The 26039-nt window shown below is 34.8% G+C and overlaps 1 protein-coding gene across 1 annotated transcript in view; it reads right to left on the bottom strand.

Moving 5' to 3' along the window:
- The window catches only part of LOC115933063 (protein eyes shut homolog), a 300672-nt gene that overhangs the window by 43738 nt on the left and 230895 nt on the right, over window positions 1-26039 (bottom strand). Inside the window, exons 6-7 of the mRNA XM_055389787.2 lie at window positions 25080-25207; window positions 6668-6782 (exon numbers count right to left, since the gene is read on the bottom strand). Coding sequence (XP_055245762.1) covers window positions 6668-6782; window positions 25080-25207 — 243 coding nt within the window. The remainder of the gene's footprint in view (window positions 1-6667; window positions 6783-25079; window positions 25208-26039) is intronic.

The following is a 26039-nucleotide window of genomic DNA, read 5'->3' as shown; positions in this document are numbered from 1 at the left end:
ACAGAGAATACTATAAACACCTCTATGCAAAAACAAAACAAAACAAAACAAAACAAAAACTAGAAAATCTAGAAGAAATGGATAAATTCCTGGACACATACATCCTCCCAGGAGGAAGAAAATCCGTAACTAAACCACGAAGAAGTCAAATCGTGAATAGACCAATAAAAAGTTCTGAAATTGAGGCATTAATTAATACCCTACCAACCAAAAAAAGCCAAGGACCAGACGAATTCACAGCTGAATTCTATCAGAGGTACAAAGAGGAGCTGGGACCATTCCTTCTGAAACTATTCTAAACAATAGATAGACAAATGCGATCTAATTAAACCAAAGAGCTTCTGCACAGCAAAGGAAACTATCATCAGAGTGAACAGGCAACCTGCAGAATGGGAGAAAAATTCTGCAATCTATCCATCTGACAAAGGGCTAATATCCAGAATCTACAAAGAACTTAAACAAATTTACAAGACAAAAACAATCAACCTCATCAAAAAATGGGTGAAGGATATGAACAGGCACTTCTCCAAAAGAAGACATTTATGCAGTCAACAAACATATGAAAAAAAGCTCATCATCACTGGTCATTAGAGAAATGCAAATCAAAACCACAATGAGATACCATCTCATGGCAGTTATAATGACGATCATTAAATGTCAGGAATCAACAGATGCTGGAGAGGATGTGGAGAAATAGGAACGCTTTTACACTGTTGGTGGGAGTGTAAATTAGTTCAATCATTGTAGAAGACAGTGTGGCAATTCCTCAAGGATCTGGAATTAGAAATACCATTTGACCCAGCAATCCCATTACTGGGTATATATCCAAAGGATTATAATTCATTCTAATATAAAGACACATGCACACAAAAGTTTATTGTGGCACTGTTCACAATAGCAAAGACTTGGAACCAACCCAAATGCCCATCAATGATAGACTGGATAAAGAAAATGTGAACAAATATACACCATGGAATACTATGCATTCATAAAAAAGGATGAGTTAATGTTCTTTGCACGGACATGGATGAAGATGGAAACCATCATTCTCAGCAAACTAACACAGGAACATAATACCGAACACCACATGTTCTCACTCATAAGTGGGAGTTGAACAATGAGAACACATGGAGACAGGGAGGGGAACATCACACACCGGGGCCTGTCAGGGGGTGGGGGACTAGTGGAGGGATAACATTAGGAGAAATATATAATGTAGATGACAGTTTGATGGGTGCAGCAAAACACCATGTCACATGTATACCTATGTAACAAACCTGCACATTCTGCACATGTACCCCAGAACTTAATGTACAATAATAAAAAAGATAAACAAGAAAAAATAAATAAATAAAATAAAACAGAAAAAAAAGAGAAGGACTCCTCCCTAACTCATTTTATGAGTCCAGCATCATCCTGATTCCAAAACCTGGAAGAGACACAATGAGAAAATAAAATTTCAGGCCAATATCACTGATGAACTTCGATGTGAAAATCCTCAATAAAATACTGGCAAATGGAATCCAACAGCACATCAAAAAGCTTATCCACCACGACCAATTTGGCTTTATCCCTGGGATGCAAAGATAGTTCAACATATGCAAATCAATAAACATAATCCATCACATAAACAGAACCAATGACAAAAACCACATGATTATCTCAATAGATGCAGAAAAGGCCTTCGACAAAATTCAACACCGCTTCACGCTAAAACGTCTCAATAAACTAGGTGTTGGTGGAACACGTATCAAAATAATAAGGGCTATTTATGACGAACCCATAGCCAATATCATACTGAATGGGCAAAAGCTGAAAGCATTCCCTTTGAAAACCGACACAAGACAAGGATGCCCTCTCTCACCACTCCTGTTCAACATAATGTTGGAAGTTCTGGCTAGAGCAATCAAGCAAGAGAAAGAAATAAAGGGTATTCAAATAGGAAGAGAGAAAGTCAAATTGTGTCTGTTTGCAGAATACATGATTGTATATTTAGAAAACCCCATCGTCTCAGCCCAACAATTCCTTAAGCTGATATGCAACTTCAGCAAAGTCTCAGGATACAATATCAATGTGCAAAAATCACAAGCATTCCTATACACCACTAACAGACAAGCAGAGAGGCAAATTATGAGTGAACTCCCATTGAGAATTGCTACAGAGAATATAATACCTAGGAATACAACTTACAAGAGATGTGAAGGACCTCTTCAAGGAGAACTACAAACCACTGCTCAAGGAAATAAGAGATGACACAAACAAATGGAAAAAATCATTCCATGCTCATGGACAGGAAGAATCAATATTGTGAAAATGGCCATACTGCCCAAAGAAATTTATAGATTCAATGCTATTCCCATCAATCTTCCATCAACTTTCTTCACAGAACTAGAAAAAAATACTTAAAATTTCATATGCAACGAAAAAAAGGCCATATTTCCAAGACAGTCCTAAGCAAAAAGAACAAAGCTGGAGGCATCATGCTACCTAACTTCAAACTATACTTCAAGGCTACACAGTAACCAAAACAGCATGGTACTGGTACCAAAATAGATATATAGACCAATGGAACACAACAAAGGCTTCAGAAGTAACACCACACATCTACAAGCATCTGAGCTTTGACAAACATGACAAAAAACAAGCAATGGGGAAAGAATTCCCTATTTAATAAATGGTTCTGGGAAAACTGGCTAGCCATATGCGGAAAACTGAAACTGGACCTCTTCCTTACACCTTATACAAAAATTAACTAAAGGTGGATTAAAGACTTAAATGTAAAATTTAAAATCATAAAAACCCTAGAAGAAAACCTAGGCAATACCATTCAGGACATAGGCATGGGCAAGTACTTCATGACTAAAACACCAAAAGCAATTGCAACAAAAGTCAAAATTGACAAATGGGATCTAATCAAAATGAAGAGCTTCTGCTCAGCGAAAGAAACTGTCCTCAGAGTGAACAGGCAACCTACAGAATGGGAGAAAAATTTTGCAAACTATCCATCTGACAAAGGGCTAATATCTAGAATCTACAAGGAAGTTAAACAAATTTACAAGAAAAAAACAACCTCATCAAAAAATGGGCAAAGTTTATCAACAGGCACCCATCAAAAGAAGTCATTTATGCAGCCAGCAAACATATAAAAAAAAGCTCATCATCACTGGTCATTAGAGAAATGCAAATCCAAACCACAACGAGATACCATCTCATGCCAGTTAGAATGATGATCATTAAAACGTGGAAATAATAGATACCGTCGAGGATGCGGAGAAATAGGAACACATTTACACTTTTGATGGGAGTGTAAATTAGTTCAACCATTGTGGAAGACAGTGTGGTGATTCCTCAAGGATACAGAACTAGAAATACCATTTGACCCAGCAATCCCATTACTGAATATATACCCAAATGATTATAAATCATTCTACTATAAAGACGCATGCACACGTATGTTTATTGCAGCACTATTTACAACAGCAAAGACTTGGGACCAACCCAAATGCCCATCAATGATAGGCTGGATAAAGAAACTGTGGCACATATACATCATGGAATATTATGCAGTCATAAAAAAGAATGAGTTCATGTCCTTTGCAGAGATGTGGATGAAGCTGGAAACCATCATCCTCAGCAAAGCAACATAGGAACAGAAAAGCAAACACCACATGTTCTCACTCATAAGTGGGAGCTGAACAGTGTGAACACATGGAGATAGGGAGGGAAATATCACACACCAAGGCCTGTCGGGCAGAGTGGCGGGAAGGAGAGGGAGTGTATTAGGACAAATACCTAATGCATGTGGGGCTTAAAACCTATATGACGGGTTGATAGGTGCAGCAAACCACCATACTACATGTATACCAATGTAACGAACGTTTACATTCAGTACATCTATCCCAGAACTTAAAGCAAAATAAAATTAAATTTAAAAACTTGAGACAGTTTGAACATTTAAAATGTGTATTTACCTTTATTTTCATTTATATCTAAAGATTATCTATACAATATATTTTTTAATTTTATTTTTTCTTTCCCTTTAAAAATTAACAATATAACTCACATATAGTTTTTCATGAAGAAACAAATACACCGCACCATGAAAGAGGATTTATTAATTTCTTAATTTTAAGAATTTTAAAAATCAGAATTTTATGATTTCTGATTTTAAGTTTTAAGGTCTGTTTTACATAAAAGTAAGGTAGGCATCAACTGGTTTCTGGTTAGTATTTCTCTCAATTTTTTCCATCATTTTGTTTCAATAAAGACATTTTATTTCATATTATCTCATGTGAACAGTACATACCTCTGTTATGATTATGTTTATTTCTAATGTAAATTTAGGTGGGTAATCACTGGTTATTGTTGTCTTTTTAAAAATTATTTTGATGCACAGAAGTTTTAAAACTTAATTAAGTTCAATAAACCAATTAATTTGTGCCCTATCTAACAAAGTTTAGTCTAATACATGGTCATGAAGAACCTCATCCTTTGGTGTTTTTTTTTTTTTTTTTTTTTTGCTCCATTTTATTCTCAAGAAGTTTTATAAATTTCTCTTTAACTCTCAGGTTTATGCTTCATGTCAAATTAATTATTGTGTGGTTTGACGTAGGGGATATGGACTCACTTTTTTTCCACGTGTGTTTTGATAAGATGTTCCTTTGTTAGTTAAATTATCTTGGTGTTTTTGAGGGAATTCAACAGAAATTTCCCTGTGGATCTATCTTTGAAGTCTCCTTTCCTGTGTGTGTGTGTGTGTGTGTGTGTGTGTGTGTGTGTGTGTGTGTGTGATCTTCTAGTTCATCCTTACGCTATGTATTAGTCAGGGTTCTCTAGAGGGACAGAACTAATAGGATAGATTTATACGAAAAGGGGAGTTTATTAAGGAGTATTAACTCATACTATCACAGGGTCCCACAGTAGGCTGTCTGCAAGCTGAGGAGCAAGGAAGCCAGTCTGAGTCCCAAAGCAAAGAACTTGGAGTCCAGTGTTCGACAGCAGGAAGTATCCAGCACAGAAGAAAGATGTAGGCTGGGAGGCTAAGCCTGTCTAGCCTATTTATGTTTTTCTGCCTGCTTTATATTTTGGCTGTGATGGCAGATGATTAGATGGTGCCCACCTAGATTAAGGGTGGGTCTCCCTTCCCCAGCCCACCAACTCAAATGTTAATCTCCTTTGACAACACCCTCACAGACACACCCAGGGTCAGTACTTGACATCCTTGAATCCAATCAAGTTGACCCTCAGTATTAAGCATCACATGCTAATACCACATTGCCTTGATACTCTAGCTTGAAAGTAACTCCTGAAATCAGGTTGGTAAAATCCTTCAGATTTGCTGTTATTTTTTATTGCTTAGCTATTTGAAGTCCTTTGATGTTTCATATCAGTTTTATAATCAGCTTACCCATTTCTACAAAACATTTGTTAATATCAGTAAGAAGAAAGGACATCATAAAATATTAATTTTTCTAATTCATAAATATTTTATAACTTTATTTATAGGGCATATTCCATTTCCCTCTAATCTTTTTTTTAGTTTTCAGCATAGAGATATTAGCCACATTTTGTTAAATGTTTTCTGAAGTGTTTTGATACAATTATAATCATACTTTATTTCACTTTTATAGTATTAATTTGTAGTGTCATGTCTTAATTAGTTGTTGCCATATTACAGAAGCACTATTGGTTTCTAAAAAGTTATAATGAATCCTGGGATTTTGCCATATTTAACTTGTTAGTTCTACTTTTTAATTTTTATAGCGTTCCAATGAATAGTAATGAGGAATGCTTATCAAAACCATACCACTTTATTTATTCTATCTTCATGTTGTATTTATTTTTCTTGCCTTATTTCTCAAAAAAATTATTTTTTGAAAAAAAAAGCTTTGCGGAAACATTGGAAGTTCCCTTTGTACTCTCCCTGATTTCATTCTCCCATCTACCTCCCTATAGTTTGCCTTTCAAATAAAGCTGGTGTGTGTAATCCTCAAGTTTATAAAATTTTAAAATTCAATATTTTGATATTTGTAAGTATTAATACATATAGCTATTGTCTATTCATTTTAACTAGTTTTTATAATTCCATTGTAAGACTACACCATGATGAAATTGTCCGTTCTCTTATTTACCAGGTTTAGTTTCAGATTTGAAGTGAAAATTCCTGTGTAGGTCTCTCTCAGTAAATACCTGATAATTTCTCTAATAGACACACCTACAAGTAACATTGCTAGGTTGTGGAATATCCCTTACCATGTGTAGTACAGACATACTGTATTTGTAAAGTAATTTCAAAAACTATTCACTAAAAAAGCATATTTTGTGGACCCTAACAATCAACCACTAGACTGATTTTATTTCTCATCTAGTTAAAGAGCTTAAAGTATTAGTAACCGGGGTTTTATATACTAAGAAGTATATCACCAGGCCTCAATTAGCTTTATACTTACTTTATAATAAAAACACCTCCTAGAACATTTATTAATTCCCTCCCAACATAATTCTTATAAATTAAAACCCCTATTGCTAAGCTTTACATAACTCACATTTAAATATAGATATAAGGATATATTTCTCTGGCTAAGATTAATAAGAGCATTTGAAATATAGACTGAGTCTATTGTATTTTGAAGGGCTAAATTATGTTGCCATGTATTAAATTACTTACTTTGAATCTTCCAATTATATTGAAACACCATTCTTCATTCAGACAGTTGATGCTCAGCAGTCTACAGTGGTCAATTGCTTTCTCACAGTTTTTTTCAGTAAATCCTGATATACAGCTGTAAATACATCAGTGTAAATTAGAAAAATTATAATTTAAATGTTTTCAGAAAAGCCTATTAACATTATTCCAAAAGGAATAAGGCTTTGTTTAAATTATATGGTACTATTAATCATTTTTTTATACATACGTGTGATCTTAGCCAAAAAGCTCCTATTTATGTATTTGGAAAGAATTACAGTAAACTAAATTTTCAATGTATGCTCTTAATGATCTCTTTTGAGAATTTAAGAATAAAATAAACTTTGGCCTAAACTGATACTTAACAATACAGTATATGTTTTGGAAAACTAGTGGAATATGAAGAAAAAACATGACAAATGTGATTTTTTAATGTTTAGTAGAGCCAGTATATACTGATGATGTGCTAGCAGGAGTTAATGATGACTACATGAATTTGAGACAGGATAGACTGCCAGTGGATGATAATGGTCTAGTTATAGTTGGGCTACTTATAGGACTTCTGTTTGTTAGTTGTCATTTTTAAAATTGTTTTTCAAACAATCTATATTCCAGTCTACTGTATCTCATTAACTGCAATCTATAAGTTGCTAAAGAACACACACTGGTGTTCTGGCTTCCACTGCCCTCACTTCTAATTAATTTGTAGGAAACAGTCCTGTGCCTGAAATCATATTTAGTAAACCTTCTATTATAAAATAAATGGGACCCCAAATGAAAGAATGTTTTTTCTAATGTAAACACCAAATATTTTAAGACCAAAAATATGACTTCTCATGACTTTAAGTTGGTAGAAGCTGATTTATTAATGAAGTGAATTTAACTATGCATTTATTATTTTAAATCTGTTATAAGAACACAAAATAATTTCATAAAAGGGATCAAAGGCCATGTTGGCACAATTTCACTGAAATAGCATCAATAAAATGCTGTAGTAATTCACCTTTCCTATAGTTTGAGGCATACAGCTTTGCATTTTCATCTTACAGAATTAAATTATTTCTCCATTCATAGCAGAAATAATCATCCACTTTTTTTCAGCACCCATCATATGCCAGCCACTAGGCTAATTACTTTTACACAATTTTCTTAAGTTCTCATTCAATTCTTGTAAGTTGTGAAATATATTATTATTTATCACTTTTATAAATGAGGAAACATACCCATAGAAATTACATTAGTTGCTTTGGCCATATTACTTACAAATTTTAGAGTGGTTAATAAAATTAAGTTTGTCCTAACTTTAAGTGCATTATTATACTCTGCTATTCCATAGATGAAGACCTTTATGTATTTTAGTCTACTACTCCACAGATAGTAAGATATATTTACTTTACGTCTCTCATTCTGAGGGGCTGGCTAGATATCCAGAAATCACTCCAAATACCAACTTAATGAGAGGTAGCATCGCTTCCTATTGAGGATGAGCATGTAATAGCATAGAGAAGAAGAGAAGAGCTTTAGCACATCCTAAAAGTTGATGAGTTTCGATTTTCCTTTTGAGTTGGAATGGACTGAATTGGCCAAGAGCAGTTAAAGACACATGTGACATTTGGGCTTACTTTGTGTTGCAGTTTCCAAAGAACAGGATCAGGTCTATGAATTGAAGAACCAATATTTAGCCACTAAGAAGAATCAGATCCAAATGGTGTTGGATGAACACTGGGCAGCAGCAACTCTGAGAAAGTGTTTCTAAACAGAGCAAGTTTTATTGATCCAAAAAAAAAAAAAGGCCAAAGATTTTCTACTCTCAGTACACACTAGGTAAGAGACCCCCCAAATACTATCTGCAATGTGTGGCTCAGAGAGGTTTGACCCAAAGGCGGAGGACTAATGTGTACTAGGCTTAATACCTGGATGATAAAATAATCTGTACAACAAATCCCCATGACCCAAGTTTACCTATGTAAGAAACCTGCACTTGTATCCCTGAACTTAAAAGTTTTTTTTTTTTCAAAAAGGGAAAACTTTCCTACTGAGTTTCAGGCAATCATCTCCAATCCCCCACTCCCAGTGATGGCTTGAAATCTAAGAGGCACTTCCAAGTCTTACTCATAAGAAAAATGTCATCCTATCAACTCAGCCTGCTGTCAAGGAAAAAGAAGTTTCAATAGTAGCCTTGACATTTAAGAATGTAAAACAGAGAAAACAAAAGCAAAGTAAACAAAAGCAAACTCTGAAACAACATGGACCTTTTTAATAAATGTGTTTACAAAAGTGCATTAACTTCTGTTGAAATGCTCAGAGAGACTTATAGCTAACTAATTTGAGCTACTCTAGGTGTCCAGCAGCCATTTTAGTCAGAGGCCAATTGTTTTAAATACAGGGGGAGAGAAAGGAAAGACCTTTCAGATCACCATGTTTCTAAAACATCCAATTTATAGTTTGTTTTTATATAAAACTATTTTGAGACTTTAGGGTAAGGGTAACCTCATGATTGTGATGGAAATATTTAAGGTGTCATTTTAGTGGTAAAATTGGAAATGATACATAGGAAAGCAGCGAGGATCTGTGAAGATACGTGAAAGGGAAGGAAAAAAATAATGAAAATAAAATATAATAGTGGAAAAGAGGAGACAAAAACAATACTCTTATCCTCTTTTACTTTTTCCTTCCTAAAATGATTTCTTACTACTGATTTAAATATCTTTCTACTATTAGGTTTCCTTTTGCCAATAAAGCCAATATTCATTAGTTAATTAGCTTTACTCTATTTCTTGGACATAACATTCTAAACTTGTCCAGTGACCTATGGAATGCACACTACTGATTTTAATGAGAAGTGTCAGGCACTGTTGGGAACACAGCATTAATAGAGTAGGGACAGCAATATCAGAACAAAATTCCATCACCAGCATTTTGGTAAATGTTTTATGTAATACAGAACTACTAGTATTTATAACTGCTATTTATTTTTAAAGTTAATTTATCAATTAAGGTAAAAATCAGTGAAACAATATTTACTGCATTTTAAATAGGTTTCAAAATGTATTTTTTCAAAATATTAAGAAAAGCCCATAAATTTAATACAATTAAAAATAAAATGTTCAATATTTTACTAACAGTTAGTAAAAATTATTACTGTATTAAAATAATAATTTCATAAAGCAAAAAATTAGAAAAAATATTTTTTAAAGAGTTAACTTCAAATTGGAAGTATACTTTTGCTTAAAGTTTTCTAGCTGCTGAAATAGCTTTTTCAAACTCTATACTATTCTAGCAAATGGAAAGGAGATAGTTATAAACTAACTTCAGATAGTTTTCTCTGCCTGTGGTAACTTGAAATACTCTCATCACTTGTTTGAAAACTTGGAATCAACTTTTGATACATTTTTTTCCAGGAAATGAACAGTTATATTTGTAATTTTTATAATGTTTAAGTTGTAATTTTTGTCTTAAAGCATTGTAGTTCACATTTGTCTCTTTGGTTTCATCATGCAGACATGGGGATTCTGATGGAAAGTTCCTTGTATCAGTTTCAATGCTGTCATTGAACCTATTCTGCTACTTGGGCAAAAAACCCTTCGAAGTAAATTAAGATTTATTCTTATAATAGAATCTTTGCAATACTATTGCATGCTTACATACCGTGACTTGTGTGGGCATAGACAAATGTCCAGACCTATGGACTACTTCATATGACGAATTTATCTTTTAAGCATAAACTGAGCAACAAGGTCACTGCCTGGATTTCGGAAAGCAAATAATTCAGATGTAAAAGTTATTTAAAGATGAAAATAAGAATCTTAGACAAAACCATCCATATTTGATAATTAAAATTAACATGCTATACCTCTATCCTAGAATATAGAAAGCTAGTAGTAAACCTATTAAAACATCAACTCCTCTGCCTTATTATACATTAGTTTATGGGGAAGGGAGAGAAAATTATAAATACATGAGTATAATGACAGATAGGGAGAGGTGCTATATAATTAATAAATTAAATCCGATAAAAGTGGAGGGAGAAATTGAGATTAGGTATTTCCAGGCTGTGTCAGGATCAACAGGAAAGACATCTTTGAGGAGATAATATTTGAGTGAATGGCTGAAGGAAGTGTACAAATTGCTACTGTGCTTTCTGGGAAATGTGCACTTCAGAAAAGGGAGCGGCAAATACCGAGGATTGAAGCAAGAGGTCCTTGAGATATTCAGGAAACATCTCAAAGACCAAAGTGGTGACTTAGTAGGAGATGGTGGCAGAGAGATAGGCAGGAGGAAAATATGGCTCACCTTGTAAGCATTTTAAATCCTTTAGGTTTTATTAATGTACGGGAACCCCCTGAATGGCATTGGCAGAGGAATAACATGATTTTAAAACATATATATTCTTTTTTTGTGGATAAAAAATGATAAACAAGCAAACTATTTTACAGTTACTTTACCTGTAACTTTCAGCATCTAAAATAATCACAATTTGTTTTCTAGTTGCTCAGGTCAAAAACTATGGAGCCAATATATTTGTTCTTTTTCTTTCTCATTCAATCCGCTCTAAAGAAACATTGTATTGACTCCATCTCAAATGTACATCCACAATCCAACCCCTTCTTATTATGCCCTCTCTCCAATTCTAATCTAAGTCACTGTCCTACCCAGTTTACTATACTGTAATTACAATAATAGCTTATTAACAGGTCTCTTTGCATGTGCCCTTGTGTCTGTACAGTTTCCTTTCAAAACAACAGTCACACAACAATTCAAAAATATAAACCAAATAAAGTAACTCATTTGCCAGCAACACTGCAATACTTGCCACTGTACTTAGAGTGAAAATGAAGGACTTTACAAAGGCATTCATGATCTAAAGCTGCCCCAGATTCTGGTTTCTCTTCTAACTTCATTGCTGCTACTTCCCCTGCTTTCTCCAGAGCAGTTAGTCTGGACTCATGCATGGATAGGGTCTGAATAGGCCAAGGATTTTGCAATAGGTACTCCCTCTGCCATGAACACTCTTCCTTAGACAGCTGCACATTCCCTCACATCATTCAAATCTCCGTCAAAATATTAGCTTTTTTGATGAGACTTCCATTCACTATTTGACATGTACCTGAATGAAGGTTCAAAACAATGAGGTCAAGAGGGAGGCTATTGAAATGTTCCAGCTGAGAATTTGGTTTGAACAAGGGTGTTAACATTCCTAATGATAAAAGTGTTCATATCCATGATATGTAGTTATGGGAGAGTTTAAAGGATTTGTTGATGGACAAGACATGTCAAAAGAGAGAAAAGAAGAAATCAAAGAGTAATGTAAACGAATACTGGCAGAAAAGAAGCTTTGTCCAGGGCTCAGTAATCAATTATGAATTTGGAATACATTAAGTTTGAGCTGCTATATTAGATATATATAAAATGGACAAGAGTTTAATGGTAGGATGAGAATTAAACAGGTTTGATGTTTTCAGGTCAATGGAACATAGAAAAAGAGAATCAAGGAATTTGAAAGTGGATGTGTAAGTATGTTTTTTAAAAGAAAATGGGGACCTGCAGGGGGTACTAGACACAGGAATGTCAAATGTAGTCATATAATTGGAGGTCCTGTTGCTTTTTTAAAAATTTATGAAATTTTGTCATTACAGTACATCAGTGAGTGAACTTGAAATACAGGAAGTGGGGATCAGAGAGTGAAAGAATTTAAATTAAAGGTATTTCAGGGTGTGCAATTAAAGGCATGATAACTTATAGGATAAGACCATGGGAGATGGACTGAGGTGAAGGAGAGGGGGAAATTAGCAAAATAATTATCAAAAAATTTAAACAACTAAAGTGAGTGGATTTCCAAGAGGGATACCAAAGTTATCAAAAAATATGACCACAGTGGTGATAAAGAAAAGGTCAGCAAGCTAGATGCTAAAACATTTAGTAAAGGATAAGCAGAAACTGAGAGAAAAGCTACTAGAAAAGGAGCGAGGGAGAGGGGGAGGGGGAGAGAGAGTCAGAGAGAGGGAGAAGATACAGCTGCTGGCTAGGGTTTTCAGAAGGAGAAGGGAAAAAATGGCCTGAATATGGCAACAAGGGCAACGCTGTCTATACACTTCACTGTCTGTGGTACACAACTGTAGAAGAATGAATAGTGACCAACTCAGAAGGCTACAAGAAAAACTGTCCTCAGGTTTCAGTGAGAAAAAGAAAGAAAGTGTAGAAAAAATATTGTGGGCTGGGTGTGGTGGCTTATATCTGTAATCCCAGCACTTTGGGAGGCTGAGGCAGGAGGATTGCTTGACTCCAAGAGTTCCAGACCAGCCTGGGCAACATAGTAAGACCCCATATCCACAATTTCTTTTTTTCAAAAAATTAGCCAGGTGAATAGCCCCAGCTACTCGGTTACTTGGGAGGCTGAGTTGAGAGGATTGCTTGAGCCCAGGAGGTTGAGACTGACATGAGCTTGGTTCACAACACTACATGCCAGCCTGGGTGAAAACATGAGACCCTGTCTCTAAAAAATAAAAAAATAAAGAAAAAGAAAATACATTGTGGATACTTGGAAAATATTCTGTGGACAAAATGAGATACAGAGGGCACAGTGGAAGAATACTGGATATTAAGAAATATTGGAGGTTGTGCAAAGCATTATGGGGCTAAGATTCCTTTAATCAGGTATGCCAGGAAGACTTAAAGATTTCATGATGTTAATTCAAATTTTATCTGCACATGTCTGTACTAACTTACTATTTTTTATATGGAAATTAATACATTGAAGGAAGGAAGAAAGTTTATACTGATGAGAACATATGTTCTTAAATGGGGCATTTAGGGGGCCAGATTACAGGATACCTCCTGTCCCCTATAACAATATTGCAGAATGTAAAGTTGTACTAATAGTAGCAAAAGCTACTCTTGATGAGAAAATGGCAACAATGTCCTAGATATTTTTAATAGTTATATAGTTTATGACCAGAAACTGAAGTTAAAAACTATATTTAGACTTTAAAACATTTTCCCTATGTTAAATTTCAGAATGATTGATTCAAGAAAACCCCATTGTCTCAGCCCAAAATCTCCTTAAGCTGATAAGCAACTTCAGCAAAGTCTCAGGATACAAAATCAATGTACAAAAATCACAAGCATTCTTCTACACCAACGACAGGCAAACAGAGAGCCAAATCATGAGTGAACTCCCATTCACAATTGCTTCAAAGAGAATAAAATACCTAGGAATCCAACTTACAAGGGATGTGAAGGACCTCTTCAAGGAGAACTACAAACCACTGCTCAAGGAAATAAAAGAGGATACAAAAAAATGGAAGAATATTCCATGCTCATGGGTAGGAAGAATCAATATTGTGAAAATGGCCATACTGCCCAAGGTAATTTATGGATTCAATGCCATCCCCATCAAGCTACCAATGACTTTCTTCACAGAATTGGAAAAAACTACTTTAAACTTCATATGGAACCAAAAAAGAGCCCGCATCGCCAAGTCAATCCTAAGCTAAAAGAACAAAGCTGGAGGCATCACGCTACCTGACCTCAAACTATACTGCAAGGCTATAGTAACCAAAACAGCATGGTACTGGTACCAAAACAGAGATACAGATCAATGGAACAGAACAGAGCCCTCAGAAATAACGCCGCATATCTACAACTATCTGATCTTTGACAAACCTGAGAAAAACAAGCAATGGGGAAAGGATTCCCTATTTAATAAATGGTGCTGGGGAAACTGGCTAGCCATATGTAGAAAGCTGAAACTGGATCCCTTCCTTACACCTTATACAAAAATCAATTCAAGATGGATTAAAGACTTAAACGTTAGACCTAAAACCATAAAAACCCTAGAAGAGGCCGGGCGCGGTGGCTCACGCCTGTAATCCCAGCACTTTGGGAGGCCGAGGCGGGCAGATCACGAGGTCAGGAGATCGAGACCATCCTGGCTAACACAGTGAAACCCCGTCTCTACTAAAAAATACAAAAAATTAGCCGGGCGTGGTGGCAGGCGCCTGTAGTCCCAGCTACGCGGGAGGCTGAGGCAGGAGAATGGCGTGAACCCGGGAGGCGGAGCTTGCAGTGAGCCGAGATCGCGCCACTGCACTCCAGCCTGGGCGACAGAGCGAGACTCCGTCTCAAAAAAAAAAAAAAAAAAAAAAAAAAAAAAAACCCTAGAAGAAAACCTAGGCATTACCATTCAGGACATAGGCATGGGCAAGGACTTCATGTCTAAAATACCAAAAGCAATGGCAACACAAGCCAAAATTGACAAATGGGATCTAATTAAGCTAAAGAGCTTCTGCACAGCAAAAGAAACTACCATCAGAGTGAACAGGCAACCGACAAAATGGGAGAAAATTTTCGCAATCTACTCATCTGACAAAGGGCTAATATCCAGAATCTACAATGAACTCAAACAAATGTACAAGAAAACAACAAACAACCCCATCAAAAAGTGGGCAAAGGATATGAACAAAGACTTCTCAAAAGAAGACATTTATGCAGGCAAAAGACACATGAAAAAATGCTCACCATCACTAGCCATCAGAGAAATGCAAATCAAAACCACAATGAGATACCATCTCACACCAGTTAGAATGGCAATCATTAAAAAGTCAGGAAACAACAGGTGCTGGAGAGGATGTGGAGAAATAGGAACACTTTTACACTGTCAGTGGGACTGTAAACTAGTTCAACCATTGTGGAAGTCAGTGTGGCGATTCCTCAGGGATCTAGAACTAGAAATACCATTTGACCCAGCCATCCTGTTACTGGGTGTATACCCAAAGGAATATAAATCATGCTGCTATAAAGACACATGCACACATATGTTTACTGCGGCATTATTCACAATAGCAAAGACTTGGAACCAACCCAAATGTCCAACAATGATAGACTGGATTAAGAAAATATGTCACATATACACCATGGAATACTATGCAGCCATAAAAAATGATGAGTTCATGTCCTGTGTAGAGACATGGATGAAATTGGAAATCATCACAAGAACAAAAAACCAAACACCATACTCTCTCACTCATAGGTGGGAACTGAACAATGAGAACACATGGACACAGGAAGGGGAACATCACACTCTGGGGACTGTTGTGGGGTGGGGGGAGGGGGGAGGGATAGCATTGGGAGATATACCTAATGCTAGATGATGAGTTAGTGGGTGCAGCGCACCAGCATGGCACATGTATACATATGTAACTAACCTGCACATTGTGCACATGTACCCTAAAACTTAAAGTATAATAAAAAAAATAGCCTTATAAATGTGACTATTGATTTCAAGCAAAGAAAAATGTAGCAGCCCAGCTTTTGAGATAATTAACTCCAAAAGATTAAGCTTTCCTGTTGAAAATTATTGAGTGACCAAGTGGAAGCATTCCATTAATTAATACATTCCTCATGCAAATATGTGATTGCTATTTTTAAAATCATTTTTCAAAATTAATAAGAAAATATAATTTTATTATATGTTGAAATATGTCAACCTATGCATTTCTGCAAATGCGGTGTCTTATTTCATAGTCACAGTGCATACTTAGTTAGTTATATTTGTGACATAAACTGAAAACCTTAGTTATATTTGTGACATAAACTGAAAACCTTAACTTTACCCATGACTGACATGGTGAGATTTATCACAAGCCAAATAAAATAAATGCTGAAACTGACTTGGGGATGGGGGTGGGGGAAGTTATGTTAATACATCAAATTGAAATTTAAGTAGTGTAAGTTATAATAATCTAAATCCAGTGAGTAGAAAACAGAAAAAAAAAACACAATAAGCTGAGAATATAAAAGAGAATATCATTATCGTTGAAATATCTCAGAATTTTGGAGAAGAAAATAAAAGGCTTAGAAAGCAAAATTCTCTATATCACAACATTTCTGATTTTTAAAAACATAGTATTCATATTTCTCTAATATTTAGTCAGTGGCATATTTTACAAAGTTTTCTCCCGATTAATTTGGTTAAATAGTTGATTTTCAGACTTGAAAAATTTTTATGAGAAAGACACCAGCTGGTTTAACGAAACTTTATTTCCTGGCTCATTTCCTCATTTTACTCTAAATAGTAAAAATTTGATCCTCCTGATATGTTGAGAATATTGGAGTCATTGCATTCAGTAAAAATTAGTGTGTGTGTGTGCGCGCGCGCACGTGTGTGTGTGTGTGTGCAAAATGGCAATATTAATAATGTAGTTCATGATCATCTTCAAAGCCATTAAGTGATTTTGGTGAATAAACACTTTCCACTCTACAAAAGTGGGAAGTATGGTGGAGAATTCAGAAATCTACATGTCAGGTCACAATGAGTTTCCCTTCTCTACCCATGAACCTCCAAGAGGTGATCAGAGACCCTAGGAAGCATCACTGGAGCTGTGTCCTGTAGCGCCGTGGACACTGCCACCTGTGTAAGTGAAGTGCAGCACAGAGTCTTGTAGCTGTAGCACTGCCTTTGGAGAAATTTCCAAATGTCTATCCAGCTCTGTGAGCTTCTGACAGAATCCAGCACTATTAACTTTATGCCAACTCTCACAATCAACCCACCATGATCTACCTTTGAGGCCATTAAAATTAATCCCTTATTACCATTACCTCAGATATCCCAGGAAGCCAGTGGTTTCCAAGTCATCCCTCACTGTGTGGTTCTTTTCCCTCAAGCAGCTCTGTACACTTCTTTCATATTCTTCTTAGGAATCTCTTTCCTTTGACTGTAAACTATCAAGTGGTGGTTATTCTTTCTCCCTCTTCTCTCACAGCTCAATGTCTACATGTTGTATAGTTGTCTTCATCTTTTCCTCATGTCCCGTCCTCTTCCTTAAAAGCTTTACTTATTTCAAGATGATGCCATCAAACCATGCTTCCCATATCTTCTCCTTGTCATAGTCATAGTCAACCTTCCTGAGCATCCCCTCTAATTCTTTAACATTTAACCTCTGACATGTTATATCTTTCTCTAATGTAATCCCAACCTTACTTTATTTGTTTGTCTGTCTGTTTTGAGACAGAGTTTCGCTCTTGTGGCCCAGGCTGGAGTGCAATGGCGCGATCTTAGCTCACTGCAACCTCTGCCTCCCAGATTCTATTGATTTTTCTGCCTCAGCCTCCCAAGTAGCTAGGATTAAAGGCATGCATCACCATGCCCAGCTAATTTTGTATTTTTAGTAGAGATGGGGTTTCTCCATGTTGGTCAAGCTGGTCTTGAACTCCCAACCTCAGGTGATCCTCCCGCCTCAGCCTCCCAAAGTGCTGGGATTACAGGCTTGAGCCACTGAGCCCAGCAATCTCAACCTTACTTTGCTATTTTTTTCCAACTTTATCGAAGCATAATTGACAAAGTTGTACAAATTTAAAGTGTAAAGTGTGATAATGACTTGGTATATTATATATTGTGAAATGATTATCCTTAGTTAACATATCTGTCACCTTGCACAGTTATCATTTGTATGTGTGGGGGATAGCAGGTAAGATCTATTCTCTTAGCAAATTTCAAGTATGCAATGCATCATTTTTAGCTATAGTCATTACCTTGAACATTAATTCCCCAGAAGTTATTCATCTTTTTTGTCTTTATTTTTTTATTGATAACTACTGTTTGTACATATTTATGAGATACACGTGATGTTTTGTTTCATGCTGAGAATGTGTGATAATCAAGTCAGATTTAGGGCATCCATCACTTCAAGTATTTACCATTTCTATGTCTTGGAAACATTTCAAGTTCTCCCTTCTAACTCTACTGAAATATACAATATTATAACCCTTTGAACACCCCCGCATTTCTCTCAGTCCCAATTGCCTGAAAACCAGTATTCTGTTTCTATGACTTTGACTTTTAAAAATTTTACATATTAGTTAGATGATACAGTGTTTGTCTTTATCTGGCTGATTCATTTCACTTAGCATAATGCCATCAACATTCATCCATGCTGTCGCAGATGACAAAATTTCCTTCTTTATGTGGCTGTGTAATATTACATACATACATATGCAAACACATCACATCCTCTTTATCACAATAGCCAAGGCATGGAGAACACCTAAGTGCCTTCATTATTTCAATATCTGCAAAGTTTATTTATTTGCAACATTAGCATCTCCTAGGAGCATACTGTCTCAACTCAAAGATCTGAATCTTCCCTCTAACTCTACAACCTACTCCTACTCTAGTATGCTCTATACTACCATAATATATAACTATGTCATCTTCTCAATGTTAACTTACATAATCTTAATGTTAAGTATTTTATATTTTATGCACGGCCTCATTTCTCTTTCTAATTTACTCCTTGTAGTCCTTTTCTCCCCCAACGTTTATTCCATCCCACAATCCATTGACCCTACCAACCTTCAGTGTCTGTCATCCCCATCATATTCTCTATTGCCTCCTTGTGTGAATTAGATTACACCTTTTACTTCTATAATCACTAATTGCATACACCCTTAAATCACTCTTTCCCCTCCATTGTCATAGCCTGATAAAGCTCAACCCTACTTTAATTCAACACCCTAGCTATTTCTGATGGGCATATGAGTAAATTACACTTGGTTTGAGATTGACACATATTATTGCAGGCTGAACTTACTTTAAATTCATGTTCACTAACTTCAAGGAGATGCTGTAGCGTATCAGTAATACTCTATTTTCCTCATACTCACTTGGATTACTATTTCATTAGACATTGCTGCTTATTTCACTTGAGTAACACAGCCATCAGAAGACACTTTCCAAATGATTCAACAACCACACATTCAAAGCAACCTATTCTATTTTTCCTTCTATTACAATTCATTTAACATCTGCCATCCTATCTAAGCTAACTCTTCTGCTTGTGCCCTATATCCCAACCCATTTCTACTACTATCTAAACTATTTTGAAGTTTCCTTAGTTGCCAGTTTATTAGCTTCTCTAATAATTGTCTGTATTTTTATCATCTTAACTCACGGAGTCCTTTTAAATCTCATGTTCTAATCCATTAACTCCTTCAAATATGAGTGTACCAAGTCTCAGTCGAAAACCTTCTCTTGTTCCTATCTGGGTTCAATGTGAGGTAATTTCATTGAGTTTCCTGTTGTATTTTTTATTTTTTTCTAAGCTAACCTCTTTTATTTATTTATTTATTTTACATTTAGAGACTACAAGTGCAGTTTTTTGTTTGTTTGCTTGTTTTTTGTTATTTTAACATGGGTATATTACATAGCGGTGAAGTCTGGGCTTTTAGTGTACCCATAACCCGAATAGTGAACATTTTACCCAATAGTTCATATTTCATTCTTACACCCTCTCCCACCATCCCACCTTTTAGAGTCTCCAATATCTATTATTTTGCCCTGTATGTCAATGTGTACCCATTGTCTAGTTCCCACTTATAAGCGAAAAGATTAGGTTTTTTACTTTCTGGTTCCGAGTCATTTCACTTATGATAATGGTCTCCAGTTCCATCCATGCTACTGCAAAGACATGATTTTATTATTTTGGGTGGCTAAGTTGTATTTCATGGTGTGTGTGTGTGTGTGTGTGTGTGTGTGTGTGTGTGTATCATGTTTTTAATCCAGTCATCCATTGATGGACACTTAGGCTGATTCCATGACTTTGCTATTGTGAATTGTACTGTGATAAACATATGAGTGCAGGTGCTATTTTGATATAATGATCCCTTTTCTTTTGGCTAGATATCCAGTAGTAGTATTGCTGGATAAAATGGTAGTTCTATTTTTAGCTCTTTGAGAAATCTTCATACTGTTTTCCATAGAGATGTACTAATTTATTTTTCTATCAACAGTGTGTAAGCATACCCTTCTCTCTGCATCCTTGCCAACATCTGTTGTTTCTTGACTTTTTAGTAATAACCATTCTGATTGGTGTAAAATGGCATCTCACTGTGGTTTTAATTTGTATTTATCTGATGATTAAAGATGTTGAGCATTTTTTATATGTTTGTTGACTGCTTTTATATCTTCTTTTAAAAAATATTTGTTCATGCCTTTTGCTGACTTTTTAGTGGGGTTATTTGATTTTTTCCTTGCAGAGGTGTTTGAGTTTCTTGTAGATTCTGAATACTAGCCTTTTGATGTATGTTTTCCTTGAAAATGTTTCTCCTATTCTATAGTTTGTCTGTTTACTCTGTTGACTTAAAATTATACTAAAAGGTTATAGTAACCAAAACAGCATGGTATTGATATATGAAAATAGACATATAGATTAATGAAACAGAATAGAGAACCACATACCTACAACAAATTGATCTTTGAAAAAGTCAACAAAAATATACATTGGGGAAAGAACATCCTATTCAATAAATAGTGCTGGGAAAAATAAAGAATTATATGCAGAAGAATAAAACTAGACCCCTATCTTTTACCATATTCAAAAATTAACTCAAGTTAGATTAGAAACTTAAACATAAGACCTGTCATTTTAAAAATCCTAGAAAAAAAAACTAGGAGAGACTCTTCCAGACATTGGCCTAGGCAAAGAATTAATGACTAAGTTCTCAAAAGGAAATGCAACAAAACAAAAATAGACAAAAATTGAATATAATTAAACTAAAAGGTTTCTGCACAGCAAGTTTCCTGGTTTTAAATGTCATGTCTCTGGCACTGGCTTCCAAATTTATATATTTAGCCCTGATAGCTTCTCTAAAATGGAAACATACTTGATATCTACTTCAATATCTCTACTTGGCTCTATTAGGTGTCTTGTCTAACATGTTCAAAACTGACATCTTGTTTTCCACTCCTGCCAACCAGGCCCTTCTTTCTACAGATTTTTCCATTTTGGAAATGGTATTAGAAAACAGTTAAGGTTTATTTCCCAACCTTTCAATTGAGCAAACAACCTTAGAGTTACCCTTGACTTATTTCTGTTACCTCACATCTAATCCTTCAGCAAAAGATTGAACTATTCTTAGAAATATATTCCAGATCTGATCCTTAATTACCATCATCGCGAGTCATCTTGATGGCAGTGTCAGTCACCACCAACTCTGGGCTACATACTCATAGTAGCTTTCTAGCTGGCCTCCCTTCCCTTGGGAACATACACCAACGCTCTATTTAATAAAATTGAGTCAGAGTGATCATTTAAAGCAGTATCTGCCTACTGGAATGTAAGTTTCTAACGAAAAGAGCTTTTTTTCTTTTTAATTTTTTTTGGCCTTTTTTATGGTTGCAGAAGAGTTTTACTTAGAGTAGGAAAGTTTCTGAAAAATATATAAATATTCTTTAAATTAAACAAATTAGTCTTTTCATATCACCGCCCAAGTCAAGACCTTCCATTTCAATCAGTAAGATCCAAAATAATTATTATAAACAAATTATATAATGAATCAAATAAATTAGTTAGAAAATATTCTATACATAGCATAGTAAAATAATTTACAAATACAGTCATGAATAAAACACATTCTTCTTGAATATCTTACAGTAGAGTAGAATTTCATAGTAATTCAAAATCATTTTCATAGAGTACTTAGCAATATTACAGAAATATTTGATTTTCTTTTAGTAGATAACTAATAATTGAGTGAGCAATAAAACTACTTGTATGGCTGAAGATTAACCATTTAAAATATGTGAGCAATCTAACTCAGTGGTTTGTAAAGAATTTCAGTATATTTACATGGAAAGTTTTCAGTTGTAAATAACATAATCCTAACTCAAACAGACTAAACCAATGCTGGGAATTATTGGCTCATATTGTTAAACTGTCTATAGGTAGTTCTTTCTTCATAAAGAATTTGATCATTGTTCTGGCTCTCCTTTTAATCCTTTCAGCTCTATATCTGTTTTGGCTTTGTCTCCTTGCTGGACTTCATGGTTGCAAAATGACCTCCAGTTGCACAATTACATGCTGCAATACAGTTTCTTAGTGTTACTGTAGAGTGTGACTTTCATTTCCCTTTAAAACCTCTAGTAGGAGTTTCACTGTTAATCTTAAGTGCAGACTTTCTTCCAAATGGTTCAAGTATCAACATGCAAAAGTGCCAAATATACCTTGAAAAAATTTACCTTCTAGGGCCAAACAAGCAAGTAGGGGGTAAAAAAGTTATTTCACTTTTGTAGACGGAAAGCAGTAATGCTGGAGAAGAGTGAGAGGAATTCTCTAGGAATTCCTAGTATTTGGATGGCTAAACCACCACCCAAATAATGGTCAAGTATCCTTTTTAAAATATCTGTTTCTTTTTTTGCAGTTGCTGTATTTCACAAACTCCATTTTATTTTCAAATCATTTTCCAAAGTATTCACATAAACAATCAAACCATTCTTCTATAATTTAAGAGAGTCACCAAAGTTGTATTCTATCTGTCTGATACCTCCAAGACATCAATTATTCCTTTTCCTTTCCTATCAGACTCTACTTGTGTGCTACCTGCTCCCAGCATTGCCCCTTTTGATACTTTACAACTCTTTCTGCTCATAATAATAACATTTTTATGCTAACTTCCCATAGACATCTAAAGCTTTCAGTCTTCTAGGTGGTAAGGAATTTTCTGATTTTTAACTACTGGAGAAAATTAATTTCTTTCTAACTGTATTGCTTTAAGTTACTAGGTACCAAATAAAAATTTCCATAACCAATGTTTCACTGTCTTTCTCAGGGAGGTAATTTTGTTTCAGTTTCTCTCTCATCTACCCATATAAATTTAGATCTATAGCATATGTTCAGGTAGGGAAACTAATATCATTATAATCACTCTATTCTTCTCCTTTCCACATTTGACTCCTTTTCACCTTAACACATTTTTTTTTCTCCCAAATTCAGAAGAGTAAAACTTCAGTAGAAAAGAGTAGTTAAACTAGTTGGAAGGGATAAGACAATTTCCCTCATTGAAGCTGTTTAAGGCCAAGCTCATCTTGACTAATAGTTCTCAAAGTATGGTGTCTCCACATCAGGACCATCAGCATCACTTACCACTTGACTGGAAATGTACATTTGCAATCCTCATCCCAGATCTATTAAATTATAAACACTAGAGACAAGGAACAACCATTTGTACTTTAGCTCTTCAAGAAGTTCTAATTTCAAAGTGTTAGAGTCACTGACCTAGGAAAACATACCTCATAAGTTAGTAACACACAGATAAATACTTAACATAAAAGCATTGAAGTCAAGTCGTTTTTATTTTTATTATTATATTCACTGATACTCTTTGACTCATATGAGAAGAGAAAAATAGATTTCAAGATTAATTTCCTGTCATTTTTTTCAACTTCATACTTAATTAATATTTATTATATCTCCATTATTTCACCTGAGTCAGAGTTAGCAATTTTTTTTAATCAGTCAGTTTTATGTTTGGGGAGGAGATGTATTTGGTTTTTTTTTTTTAAGTTGATCACTTTCCTAAGTACATTCACTAATCTACTAGCACATTGAGGCATAGAAATAGAATTGTAAATTAAAAGTAAATATTTTTAAAGGGATAACATTCAGGTTTATTGATGAATTAATATACGATTGAAGGCATGGAAAAATTTGACCGAATGGGTTAGAGTTTTCAATATCTTGATATAATGATAAGGTTTATTGTCACTTCTTTTGAAAAAGTCACATTTCAAAAGGTTAATTTAAAAAAAATCTTTAAATTTGGATTCCTTTGAAATAGATTAAAGTATCGTACAGTGTGAAGTGGATGCATATTCTAAGTTTCTTTTCAGTGTGTTCCAAGGCTATTCTGTACCCCACATGTTAATTTTCTGCCTTTATGAATATTCTAAAATTTTGAGGCTACTTACTGCTTTTCAATAATGCCCAACAGAATTTACTTTAAGCAGTCAGATAAAAGTCAGGCAAGTGTGAAGAGTATAAATTGTATTTCTTAATGATGTGAGAAAATGTCTATAAAGCTATTTAAAATTGACTAAATTATACGCCCAGATATTTGGGTCACTTCTGCCATTTATAAATGAGTAATCTGTGGCAAATTAGTACTTAAAGAAAGAATGAATTCCTAAAAGTCTGCCTAAAGACCCTAACTAATATCTATCTGCTGAGGTTTGTGAAATACAGGAAGAAATATTCTATTATTTTAAAATATTTCAATGTTATATATGTATAACAGAAATAACACTATGGAGACATATATCTCTCTTTTCCTTCTAGACCTTCAATTATTATTTGATTATATTAAAACCTCCATTATGAAACAAAATATTTTTTTAATAACCGTATACCTAAATTATGCTTGAGAATTTCTCAAATATTTATTTTAAATTAATACCACAACAATTAACCCAAAACATGCAAAAAAATTTACTTTAACTTCAAATAGAATATTATATACCATTAAGTAAAAGTTAGGATTAAAACCAGAACATCATTATATTTTTGTTCACGTGATTTAAAAACCATGTATTTTGTATTAAAAATAAACAGAAAATTAGTTATACCTGCAAGGATAATCTTTCTCACATTTCTTACATGTAGCGTTATTCCTCAAAGGAAATGACTCACATGATGTTTGAATGCTCTTACAAGGCAAATCTGTAAATATTGGTGAACAGATGCACATAACATCCTAGGAAAGATTAAAAAAATATTTTTACAAAGTATTTTGGATATTTCAAAGGTAATGAATGGGTTCTTACCTGGAGAAGGGTTAAAATTATTTTCATGAACTTGGAGTAGAAATTATCTGTCAGCAATGTGGCAGATTCTATTTTCCAAAATGTCACAACACCATCTCCCATCTCACACACTCTTCCTGCTATGTGAAATCAAAGCTCCTCTATTAAGAGTTAGCAACTATATTGCCTTCCTCTTGAATGTAAGCAAGATTGTGATCATGGATACAATGATGCTTTAAAGGCCATATAGATTCTATCTAATTATCTTAGAATGCTTGCTCTTTGAACCCAGCCACCATGCTCTCAGGAAGCGCAGGCCACATGGAGAAATCATGTTTAGGATTGTGGCTAATAGGCCCAGTTCTGGGCCAAGCTAACAGCCAACATTTACTACCAGACATATGAATAAGAAAACCTTCAAGATGAAGTCCAAGTCTAGACACTTTCTGATGGCAACCTCAGAGGGACTCTACACAATACCCTAGCTGAGACAAGTCAGCTCACAGTACCATAAGAGATAATAATAAAATAATTATTTTAAGCCACCAAGTTTTGGGGTGACTATGCATAGAAAATAAACCATTGGCACCTGAAACAAGTCCATGCATCCATGGGCAGGTAAAAATAAAATGAAATTAAATTTGCTGGGCAAAAGTTAATTTCACCTGCATTCAAAATACAACCTAGTCATCATACTTCTTCCTCTTGCTGTCCTCCTTATTTTTTCCTCTCTTTTTTCTTTATTGTCATTATCATCATCATCATTACCATCATTTTCATTGT

This window comes from Gorilla gorilla, chromosome 5 (assembly GCF_029281585.2).
Source record: "Gorilla gorilla gorilla isolate KB3781 chromosome 5, NHGRI_mGorGor1-v2.1_pri, whole genome shotgun sequence".
Taxonomy (NCBI): domain Eukaryota; kingdom Metazoa; phylum Chordata; class Mammalia; order Primates; family Hominidae; genus Gorilla; species Gorilla gorilla.
This window is presented reverse-complemented; position numbering and strand designations above follow the sequence as displayed.